This window comes from Aulonocara sp. 'chitande type north' Nkhata Bay, linkage group LG5 (genome assembly GCF_057382095.1).
Source record: "Aulonocara sp. 'chitande type north' Nkhata Bay isolate Kocher_YH1m ecotype deep benthic linkage group LG5, A_spYH_male_GT1.1, whole genome shotgun sequence".
In the NCBI taxonomy this organism is placed as follows: Eukaryota; Metazoa; Chordata; class Actinopteri; order Cichliformes; family Cichlidae; genus Aulonocara; species Aulonocara sp. 'chitande type north' Nkhata Bay.
Genome location: NC_141348.1, coordinates 34,334,378 through 34,346,401, shown reverse-complemented (window position 1 = coordinate 34,346,401; position 12,024 = coordinate 34,334,378). Strand labels below are relative to the sequence as shown.

General features: G+C 39.4%; 1 protein-coding gene and 1 long non-coding RNA gene across 3 annotated transcripts in view; one reads left to right on the top strand and one right to left on the bottom strand.

Moving 5' to 3' along the window:
- LOC147331089 (uncharacterized) overlaps window positions 1–3,086 on the top strand; it is a 22,656-nt gene extending 19,570 nt beyond the window's left edge. Inside the window, exon 2 of the long non-coding RNA XR_015129146.1 lies at window positions 36–3,086. This is a non-coding gene — a long non-coding RNA (uncharacterized LOC147331089). The remainder of the gene's footprint in view (window positions 1–35) is intronic.
- LOC147331088 (cysteine desulfurase-like) lies at window positions 1,992–11,891 on the bottom strand. 2 transcript variants are annotated; one of them, XM_086293142.1, is made up of 13 exons: window positions 11,545–11,891; window positions 9,673–9,743; window positions 8,144–8,260; window positions 7,466–7,549; window positions 6,600–6,752; window positions 6,283–6,376; window positions 5,978–6,112; window positions 5,411–5,568; window positions 5,220–5,325; window positions 4,803–4,884; window positions 4,277–4,360; window positions 3,947–4,036; window positions 1,992–3,816 (listed from the first exon to the last, which is right to left on the bottom strand). In XM_086293142.1, the coding sequence occupies exons 1-13, from the start codon at window positions 11,648–11,650 to the stop codon at window positions 3,753–3,755; spliced, it is 1,344 nt and encodes a 447-aa protein (XP_086149268.1). In that variant the 5' UTR covers window positions 11,651–11,891; the 3' UTR covers window positions 1,992–3,752. The 2 variants fall into 2 exon arrangements, with proteins under 2 accessions (XP_086149268.1, XP_086149270.1); XM_086293144.1 differs by lacking the exon at window positions 11,545–11,891 and adding an exon at window positions 10,685–10,736.
- Between the last annotated feature and the right edge of the window lie 133 nt (window positions 11,892–12,024).

The window sequence follows — 12,024 nt, the reverse complement described above, 5'->3', positions numbered from 1 at the left end:
AGTTACTATAATAATTATTTTATCATATTTTGTAGACTTCAAATGCAGCAAAGAATAAGACAGCGTACAGAATAGTCCAGGAAATTCCATCCAGCTCCAGTGATGATGATTTCATTGATGAGTGCAGTGATGAGGAGTTCAGTGATAAGTCCAGTGATGATGAGAGTGGCTGCCAGAGCAGAACAGAGACATAGGAACTACGGATGATGAAGACACAGACAGTCAGGATGCAGAAAGTGAGAACGATGAGGGGCAGGATGAAGAGGAAGGTCAGTATGATCAGGGAGCTGTGGGAGATGGGTACATGGCACCTGACCATACTCAAGCCCGCAAAAATATTTGGAAAGTCCAAGACAATGACTTGGTTGGAGACTTGCCTCCTTTTCTAGGAGAGTGGAAATTGAATGTGGAGGGGAAGGATCCCATAGATTTCTTCAGACATCTGTTTCCAGCAGATCTAATTGATAATATAACATACAACACCAACTTGTATGGGAAAGAACTGTCAGTAACAAGAGAAGAGATTCTCCCTCCAGCAATGCAAAAGAGGAAGACCCAGTGGGACCCCACAACCCGTGAAGTGGAGAGCAGTCACCAAAGTAGCCTGTGAGGTCAGGTTTGCCACAGGATATCACTGGCCCCAACTGACCGAGGTGAAAAATGCAAACAGGTGCCATGATGTTGTGTGCACACGGAAGACCAAATACATCTGCATGCAATGCTGTGTGCCATTGTGCCCTGGATGCGTTGCAAACTTTTGCACAGCCTAGGTGTGATGAACATAGAACTGTTTGGAGATGCAGAGACTAAGATGTCAGTTTGTGTTTTCTTCCAGCATGCTACTAAGGGCTTGGTAATACTGTCCTGCATCGTTATAGAACTGTGTAGACTCAAAAATGTTTCTCTTGTTGGAGATAGTTTGCCATATTCAGGTGTAGGATTCATAGCTAGGACTGTTGATTGGTTTTGTTATTTACGTCTAAACATTGGGGCCTTATGAGTTGAAAGTTCCAAAAAAATTGCTGAGATGTTTTTCAAAGGATACAAGCAAACAAGTGTTTGTATATTTACAATAGAACACAAGGTAATTAATTTTTACAGTAAATTCACAGTATTTCATGCTAAGTGCTCAGGCGCATGTAGTCCACTGGAGTGGACAAGTTTATAACTTTATAAAAAAACATATTTTTGAAAAAAAAAGAGTTAAACATTTTTTTTCATGTCCTGAGAAGAATAAAAGCACTTAAGAAAAAAATCTTGACCAAGGCTTTCATAATTCATGCATCAGAGGGTTAAACAAATGAAACCCAAGTCAATAAAACATACAGTTTTTAAATGATGGTTTAACTTATAAACTGAAAAAGCTACACAAACCCGCCTGACCCTTTGTAAAAAGTAATTGCCCTAAAGCTGATTGTTTTTGCCACTCTTGGCAGCAAGAGCTGCTGTCTTTGCAGTCATTTGTGATGACTGGCAATGAGTGTTTCACATCACCGTGGCCCACCCTTATTGACAAAATTGTTTTAATTCTGGGTTTTCAAGCACAAAAAGCCTTTTTAAGGTCAAACCAAAACATCTTAAGCCTGGACTTTGCCTAGGATACTTCAAAACCTTTTTAATGTTTTTTGTTTTGTTTTTTTGGACGTTTTGGTTGCATGTTTCTAATTATTGTCCTGATCCACAAGTGCAAGTCTCAGATTCCAGCTTTGACACTGTGGCTATCTGGTAATATTTTCTGTTGTAATGTTACTTTCTGGATGGTTAAACCTTGTTTTATGTATGTGGGGTGCATCGTATGCAAGCCATTGCTTTGGCCTGCACCCTTTCTTTTGGAAAGAACCACTTGTTTCATTATGATCAGATAGCAATAAACAAACAAATACACAAGTAAATAGTGAAGAGAACCTATTTAAATGTTCGAAATCTCGAAAGTCTGTGAACAGGACTTTAGAGATCATATACCCTTCATTTGAAATGAATGGTAAAAGAAGTACTTGTCACTGTGGGGTTTTTAATTCTTGCTGTAAGGAAAAAGAAGTTCAAAAATTATACATGCAACATTCTTAACGGGCATTTTTGAAGTGCTGCAAATGTAAATGTTGCCACCAACCTCATGTTATCAAAACAGGGCTGTTTTGCAAAGTTATCTGTAATAATAATAATAATAATAATAAACTTTATTTATAAAGCACACTTAAAAACCAAGGGTATGCCAAGGTGCTTAACAAGAAAAATAGAGTATAGGAGGAGGATAATAGAAATAGGACCAAAGCAAGTACTAAATATGCAAGCAGATAACTGTCACTAATACATAGGAAGGCAACAGGTACAGAGCAAACAAGAATTTAAATGAGCATAGAAGTGCATGATATAAAATCATAAAAGAAATATTAACTAGAGGGAAAGGCAAGATTGAATAAGTGGGTTTTTAATCGTGATTTGAACAGTGCAATGGAATCAGATGCGCGGAGGTCGAGAGGAAGGGTATTCCACAGTACCGGGGCAGCCAGAGCAAACGCACGGTCACCCCGGGACTTCAGTCGAGATCTGGGTTGGGTCAGAAGTAGTTGAGTGGCAGATCTGAGTGCCAAAGTCCGTGTAGAACTGACACAAGAGAATATGGCACACAGATGATCTCAACCGAGCTTCTTAAAAATCAATAAAAGCTGTGGCTTGGTCAGAGTGTATGCATTTTTATGTCAAAGAAGGTGCACCCCCATTTTCTTTAAGTTTATTAATAAATGATGCTCTATAGTAGTTTTTGTAGAGTACAAGTTGCGACTTGTACTGGACCTTTTGAGAGTCATGCAGAGCTGATCTAATAAGTCAAATAATTTTTGCAACTGTGCATGACGATAATAAATCCAGCGTATTAATCTCACAAATCAAGATGACACCAGGCATCAAGATGTTAGATTAGGTGAAGTCAAATCACCTAAAGAGTCAGATTAAAAGCACCTCTGTGCCATTTACTGCATGTCTGTCATACTGTGCAAGACCAGTTTTAGACAAATCTTGGTCACAGACACTGATGCATATCAAATTGTGCGATGGATGCATAGTTGATTACAGTGCTGCAATGTTTTTAGAAAAAAATAATAATGACAGAGACATGAGTATAAAAGGTTTTCTTCTTAGTCATAGAGTGTTTTTTTTTTTCCTTTTTTACTTTACAACCAATTGTTTTGGTTTGTGTGTGTGTGCCCACAAATTTGTTTTCCCCTAACCTTTATTAAAAAATACGACATGTGCCGACTGGTTTATCCTTTACTGTTGTATTCTGAATAACTGCTTTTTTTGAGTAGCCCTGCTGTGAAAACATGGTCCTGGATGTCTGTCTAAATTTTTTGTTTGTGGGCAGTCTGTTGATCAAAGCCCCAAATCGGCCACTGATGGACATGTCGCACAATCAATACCATATTTAGTTTGAAACAACCAAAGAGGATGTACTTCTCATGAATGTCATGTTAGATTTCAGAGCGTGTCACAGCCTCTGTAAACATTTCATCTGAGATAAAGAAGCAACCTTCTGGGCAACAGAAGAAAAAGAAGAGATTGATGTGCGTTGGTCAACTGTCTGAGCAACATCTCCTGAGAGAGCAACTGGAGGAGCTTCTAGAGAGACACTGAGCTACAGCTACAGCCAGACGACAGGGAGTTTGTGCGTGTTTGTTTACAGGAAGAAAAAGCTGGTCTGTTCCTTCAGTCTTTTGGGAACTATCATGTCGAAGTGGGCAAGAAGTGGAAGAAGCTTAATGCTGCGCCCAGTTGATGCTCTTCAGGTCGATGCCTTCCTGACTCATCTCCCACAGAGGACTGACAGACAGAAAGAGAGGCAAAGAGGCAGGTTAGAGAAAACAAGGTTACCATTCAAAATTTTGTATCAATTTTATGAATGTAAAGTAAAATCAGCATCTGCGCGATAGTGTCTGAGAGCTGACTTTACCTCATCTCTCTGAGTCTGTGGACCTGCTCGATGCATTTCTCTGCTGTGTAGTCAACCTCTTCTTCAGTGGTGAACCTGCCAATACCAAACCTGCCACAGACACAAACACGGACATTTAAACCTGAAACTAGAGAACATGAAAGGCTGTTGGTAACCATTCCCTGGTTATCCAAGTTTATAAACAGCTTAGTTTTCTGTGGATTTAATCACTTTGATTGCCAAGTCTGATCAATGTGAAGAAAAGAGTTAGGAAGCTCAAGGAAAATCATTATTCAACTTCTGGGGAGTTGCAGTTTTTATCATAATCCAGGTTACAGGAGGTATTGTTACCTGATGGAAGAGTGAGCCAGATCTTCATCTGCTCCAATAGCTCTGAGGACGTATGATGGCTCCAAAGACGCTGAAGTACATGCACTGCACACACAGACACAAATATTCATCTTTAGAGACTTCATGCACAATCATATGAGGCTTTTGAACTGTACATTAAGCATGTAACTGTACTCTCAATGCTGGTGTTGAAACTGACATTTATGTTAAAAGTGTTTCTGTGAACTTGAGCAGAAGATAGGGAACGAAAAGTCATTCAGGCAAAAGGCATTCAGGACTTTGTGTGATAGGAGAATGATTTAATTTCAATTCCAGATTTAAAAAGTAGCCAACAAAGAGAAGCTAATGTAAGAATGCTACCCTGACCACACAGGTGGCAGGACACTTGATTCATAAATAGTACACAAATCGGTCAACACTTCCATCCTCTCAAAACCATGCCGATTTTCTAACTTTTTGATGCAGTGGGTAAAGTTACACTCAAAAGTTGGACATATGTGCGTGAAAAAAAAAGTTTGTATCTGACCTCCCTGATGACAGAGCAACATCCTTCAGTGCCATCAGCAGACTCTCGCCCTCCACGTAGGCAAAAGAAAGGTTGATACAGCCTGAAAACACCCAGACACACAAACACAATCAAAGGCGTTAGTCCAACTTCCAACAAAAACACTTCAAAAACATTAACTTCAAAAATCTTCACTGACTTGTAAATCAATTTTGGTTTAAATTCTAACCTGCAGCAGCAGCACTGAGTTTCATTTCTACATGGAATTTATTAGCGTATTATAAAACCAGTTTAGTTACAAGGAGCACTTTAACACTTTACAGTTTAAGAGTTGGTTTCGAGGTTCAGTTTAGAATTAGGTATAGGCTAGAGTTAAGAAATGTCTTACGCTAATAAATGTCCTCATAAAGACTGCTAAACAAACATAAATGTGTTTACCAGGGTAACGCTGTTCTGGATCTCCATTCATGATGACATCAGGAATCTCAGACATGACCTTCTGGACCAGACGATTAGCCAGCATGGACACCCGCTGATGATCATACTAAACAAACAAACATGCACTAATCCCCCTGAAATGTAGCATCGTCTGGGAAGGTTTTTTGGATGTTTGACTTTGGTTATTTTACCTCCATCTCCTCCTGGGCGATGCTACAGGCAGCTCCCAGTCCAACAGCCAGTGGGGTGGGGACAGTGCCAGAGCGCAGCCCCCTCTCCTGCCCGCCACCGTTCTGTATTGGCTCCAAACGCACCCTTGGCCTGCGACGCACGTACAACGCACCCACACCTGGACACACACACACGTAGTAAGTATTTTTGCTTTTACACCATTTTACGTGCATCTTTTCAAAGATAATCAAACTCCGACTTTGACAGCTGATAGAAAAAATTAACAGGGAAACTCCGCTGATTTAAAAAAAAAAAGAAAAAAAAATCTTCATATAAACAACCTACATACTATATACATACATACTTTTTTGCCATCTTTCCTGCTTCATATTTCACCTGCGTGTATTTTGTTTAATTTTTAAAACCAAAACACGTATTTCTGTGGGAAAATTTAGCCATTTCTAGTTTTATACAATTTATATAAAAAATGGAAATGGGCACTGACAAATGAGCTCCACAAACTATCTCACCTGCCTATCGATCGGTTTAGAGTTATGCCACCTACTGGTACTGCTACTAAAGCTGACCTTTGGGTCCGTAAATCTTGTGACCACTGATGGACATCAGATCGATCTTCCAGTCAGAGATGCTGATGGGAATCTTCCCAACGGCCTGAGCAGCATCAGTGTGGAAGAAGACTCCTTTTGAGCGACAAATCTGACCTGTAGATAGAAAGAGTTCAAGCTCATTAATCTGATCAGAGCTCTCGGTTGGGCTCCGCATAAAGCGAATAGTCTGATTTATTCAGTAAAACTGACAAAACTATTTAGATGCGGATATTATGAGTGCGTGATTGTGAGCATTTCATGTGTGTTTGATTTGCTATGCTTACCAATCTCCTTGATGGGCTGCTTGACTCCGATCTCGTTGTTCACGGTCATCACCGACACCAAAGAGGTGTCAGTACGGATGGAGGCCTCCAACAACTGAACACACAAACAAACATGTAGTAAGACTCACTGTAAGGAGCAGACACGGGACACAATAATTCGTGAATTCTGTAACGCTACAAATGGAGGTAAAAATAATAAATACAGGCTTCACTGCCCAGAGGTATTGTAAATATAGCTTCCAGTTTTTAATATGTTCACACAGACAATATTCTGGTTGTTGTCTGCGTGATCTCTCTTTTTGTCTCTGTATGTTTACCTCTAGGTCCAGCAGGCCGTTGTTCTGGACCGGCAGGTAAGTAACATCGAACCCTTCGGACTCCAGAATCCGACACGAGTCTAAGACGCACTTATGCTCGGTCTGAGTGGTGATCACATGACGTTTTTTGGCCTTGTAGAACCGGGCTACACCCTACAGGAGAGAACACACTGGGTTAAAGGGAAGAAAGTTTTAAGATTTTCTCTGATTCTAGCACTTTCTGGAGTTGTGAATCCAGTTTGTGGCTACTGCTCGTTTCTTTTTAGCATTAATTCAATGACCTCATTTATAATTCCAGTAAATCAGAATCGACAGCAGCGTGACTTTAATTTGCTTCCTCTATTCTCGCTGTTATTACTTGTTCTTTGCTACACATGGTGTCTTTGGTAAGGCAATCCAAGTGGACTGAAGTGAAGTAGTTTGTTTCAGTGAAACAGTGAAAACAGATGCTACTTCTTCCTGTCAGCTGACTTATTTGCCTCGTGTGCACAGAAAATTTCTTTTAATTAAATGTTCTCAACGTGGCTGACAAATTCCATTTTTATCACAAGTTTTTGCATTTCAATATTGTATAGTTTGATTCAGAAGAAGCATCCAAATCATTAACAATACAAAGAGTTTTGTTAATGACAGTTTTGTTTTAAGGAGTTTTATTAATCAGTTCACATTCTGAATTTGCTCTTACTGTTTTGTGTGTTTTTTATTTCTCATGTAGTTTATCACTTGGTTTTTTACAGTGTTCTTATTTTGTAAGAGTTGTAGTTTTAATCTGTTGTCTGCATTTTATATTTTTGATCAGTTTTCACCAAAACAAAACCTGTGTGTGTTTGTGTGAGATAAAGTGATTAAGGTCAAGAGAGTAGGACCTTGATAGCCATGTTGTTGGACTCTGTGGCTCCGCTGGTGAAAACGATCTCTCTGGGATCGGCTCCAATCAGATCAGCCACCTGCTGCTCAGAGAGAAAGAAAGGGAAAAAAAAAACACCAAACAGATTCACATGTTTCTAATTTGTGTTTCTAATTTTGAACATGTGTTCTAGTGATGCTCTAACTCCGCCCTAGTGGCCATCACAATTTGGCCATTGAGAAATTTGCTCAAATTCTTATGCGTGGCCATTTTTCCTGCTTTTAACACATAAACTTTGAGGACAAAGTGTGAACAACCAGACAAAAAAAAAATCAGATTTGATCAAAAAATCGTAATTGAGCATTAAGACCTGCAGTGTGAACGTAGCCATAGACATATAGCAACATCAGTCAGTGACTCTCGGTGAAACATGCACATGTTGTAGGTTACAAATATTAATGTCGGAGCGCTGATGCTGAATTCAAACATTCAGCATCAGTGCTCGACTTTGGTGTGCTCACTAGCTTGTATGAGGCCTGCATCTCTTTGCATACCACAGCTACAACTGAGCAAGCCAAAGTGATACATGGACCAGATTTTTTCAGTAAAAGGACTAGATGTTACTGTCCTTTTACTACCTGCAAAGAAAGTGTAAATAAGCACAGCCCACTTTTCTAAAGATGGAGCAGCTCTCTACCTTCCTAGCGGTCTCCATAGCGGATTCACTCTCCCAGCCGTAGGCATGCGTTCTGGAGTGAGGGTTACCGTAGTAATTCACCTGGTAGGGCAACATGGCATCCAGCACCCGGGGATCCTAAAGACACACACAAACATATGAAATAGGGCTGCTCGATTATGGCAAAAATGATAATCACGATTATTTTCACTGAAATTGAGATCTCGATTATTTGACGATATTTATTTAACCCTTTAAGACCTACCATAGAACCAAGTCCGCCAGAGCTTATATTATTTTTTTACATGTTGTAGTGCCATTTGTGGGAGCATTTCAAGTTGCTATACAACTGTTATAGCCCATATTTTAATAATATGTATGCATTATGTCCATAGTAACTACATAAATTGCAAAAAAGTTGCAATAAACTACAAAAAAATTGAAAATCGGTTTTGTTTTTTTACATATATTTCTACTTGGAGAAATTTAAGAGGTTTATCCCTCAAAACTTTAAATACAAAAAAGTTGCAAAAAATAGTTTACAACAACAGGAAATTTATTTTGAGTGTCTTCATAGTTTTATTTTGGAGATACACCAATTTTTATATACACTGCAGGAAAAACGAAAAAACAATCCTATGATGCAAATTTGCAAAGAAAACAGAAGGTGCATCAAAATAAACGATTTCCAGCAGTGCAATTCGAGTTCTAAGCATCCCAGCAACTATTCAGAAAGGTCAAACATGACCAGTAAGGCCTACAAGTAAAAAACTACATTTCCGCGAAAATGACGTCACTTCCGGTTTCGGGGAGGAAATGGCCGACATGTGATAGTTCGTGCTGACGTCTGATTCACTGTGGGAAGTGTTACGAACAGCTGATCGGATCGGCAAAGCCTGTTTCTGGAATATTATGTTTTTGTTCCTGCAAGCGCTTTCTATGCAGTTTTTGCAAAGCTTTATGTGGAAGGAAACCGTGACCGAGGACAAGCTGATGGCATCAGATGTAAGTACAACTCCTCCGGTTTCATATGCAAAAAAAATTATTGCGCTAGCTTACACGGTTCAGGTTCTACAGGGATTTAAAAATAGTTACACAAAACGGAGTGTGCTGCTCTGACCGGCTTCAATGACTTTAAAAAATAATATAAAATAGTGTGCAACACCACTGAAGTTTTTTTTTTTTTTAACCTCTTTTCAACCAACAGCAGTCACTCTCTCCTCTCCAAATAACTTCTGCTTAGCTTTCCGAGCTTCCCTCGGGTCCTCTTAATCAGCGGTCTCCAACCTTTTTTGCGCCACGGACCGGTTTATGCCCGACAATATTTTCACGGACTGGCCTTTAAGGTGTCGCGGATAAATGAGGGAGGGGCTAATAATCGGCTCAGTCATTTTTAATGATCGTTGAAAGCCCAGATCGTAATCGTGATTAAAATTCGATTAATTGAGCAGCCCTAATATGAAACTAAGTACAACCAGCTTTATGTCTAACTCTCTCTGACATCAGCTGTAAAAGCCTGTAAAAGTGACAAAGTGCTTAGTAACAGTTACCATGGGAGTGGTTGCCTGGAAGTCCATGTAGAGGGGGCGAGGCTCATCCTGTTCATGTTTCTTGATCAACTCTGCAGCATAAATTACAGTATATTTAAGACATTTAAAGCCATTCTTAAGACCACATTAAATTTATTAATGTAAAAAAATGGCATTTAAATTGTTACATTATTACATTCATCGGGCATATTGGGGCCCGATGAATGTAAAAACAAAGAATTACCAGATTTTTTTTAACCTTATTTTTGTTTTTATGAAAAATAAGAGCCACATATGAGGATATTCGTTTAAAATTTCGATAGAACAGTAGCAGTATAATGTCCTCGTAAGTGGATATCAGGCCCTTGTAGAGCAAAATTGAGTATTTTGGTCTAAATAACCCAAAATGTGATGTCCACATATGTGGACGCCAGGTCCTAGGAAGTTAAAATACGAAATTTTTCACCAAACCTGACATGTGTGCAAAATTTCACGAGTTTTTGAGCAGGTTAAAGCACTCAAAAATGGCAATTCATTTCAATGAAAATAATAAGAAGAAGAAGAAATAGAGCAGATACAATGGAGCCTTCGCACTCTCAGTACTCGGGCCCTAATAATAAGAAACAGAGCAGATACATTAGGGCCTTCGCACTCTCAGTGCTCGGGCCCTAAAAATGTTGTCAATCTGGCAATGAAGTCAAGAGTAATGTGCATGATTTTAACATTATAAAAAAATGGAGAGTGACACAGAGAATATCAGAACATAAAATCTTTTTAAAACAGTTATTTAACAAGATTGCTTCGTCTTGTGCCAGTCAGCTAGTGCTCGTGAACTTTCCGTTTATTAGTGTTTTAATTTAGTATTTTTTAGGTTTTCCTGACCTCACATGGATTTTAAAGTCGTCAGTTAACCTGACAGTTTACAGATGCTGTGAAGTTTCCTGCCTCACTAAACTGCGTCACTTTGGGATTAGCTTCGTGCTAGTTGGTCTTGGGGGAATAAGCTACCCATTTTGCTCCGGGCAATTGTTACCTTTCTGCGGGAAGCTAGCGGCCGTCCGCTCGGGCATATTGGGGCCCGATGAATGTAAAAACAAAGAATTACCAGATTTTTTTTAACCTTATTTTTGTTTTTATGAAAAATAAGAGCCACATATGAGGATATTCGTTTAAAATTTCGATAGAACAGTAGCAGTATAATGTCCTCGTAAGTGGATATCAGGCCCTTGTAGAGCAAAATTGAGTATTTTGGTCTAAATAACCCAAAATGTGATGTCCACATATGTGGACGCCAGGTCCTAGGAAGTTAAAATACGAAATTTTTCACCAAACCTGACATGTGTGCAAAATTTCACGAGTTTTTGAGCAGGTTAAAGCACTCAAAAATGGCAATTCATTTCAATGAAAATAATAATAATAAGAAGAAATAGAGCAGATACAATGGAGCCTTCGCACTCTCAGTACTCGGGCCCTAATAATAAGAAACAGAGCAGATACATTAGGGCCTTCGCACTCTCAGTGCTCGGGCCCTAAAAATGTTGTCAATCTGGCAATGAAGTCAAGAGTAATGTGCATGATTTTAACATTATAAAAAATGGAGAGTGACACAGAGAATATCAGAACATAAAATCTTTTTAAAACAGTTATTTAACAAGATTGCTTCGTCTTGTGCCAGTCAGCTAGTGCTCGTGAACTTTCCGTTTATTAGTGTTTTAATTTAGTATTTTTTAGGTTTTCCTGACCTCACATGGATTTTAAAGTCGTCAGTTAACCTGACAGTTTACAGATGCTGTGAAGTTTCCTGCCTCACTAAACTGCGTCACTTTGGGATTAGCTTCGTGCTAGTTGGTCTTGGGGGAATAAGCTACCCATTTTGCTCCGGGCAATTGTTACCTTTCTGCGGGAAGCTAGCGGCCGTCCGCTCGGAGCTCAGCCGGAGAGGAAGCCACGCGGTTGGCCTCAGCAGCCGGGAGGACACGGTCCTACCCGAGGCAAGCATCTTGTCAGTGGACTGGCTTCAACTGGAAAGCCGCTGACCTCCGTCAAAAACAGCACGCTGTTCGTGCTGAACACCAGCAAAACAGAAAACTTGGCACAGACCAGCTTAACCCACTGGTTCCTACGCAAGAAAATAGAAATAACAAAATATCACTACTTAAACAAAAGGTTAAATTTGAGTGAAGTTCGGTGATGTTGCCGCCTGTCTGTTACGTCCAGGTATAAACACAAATGTCAAGATAAATACGTAACACCGAACACTTCCGTGTGAGACGTTCAAATTAAAAGCTTTTCACAACCATCGCAATGATAAGCATTGCTTCATATAAAGTGGATTATTTTCTAAAAAAGTATATAAAATGCACATATATTTGG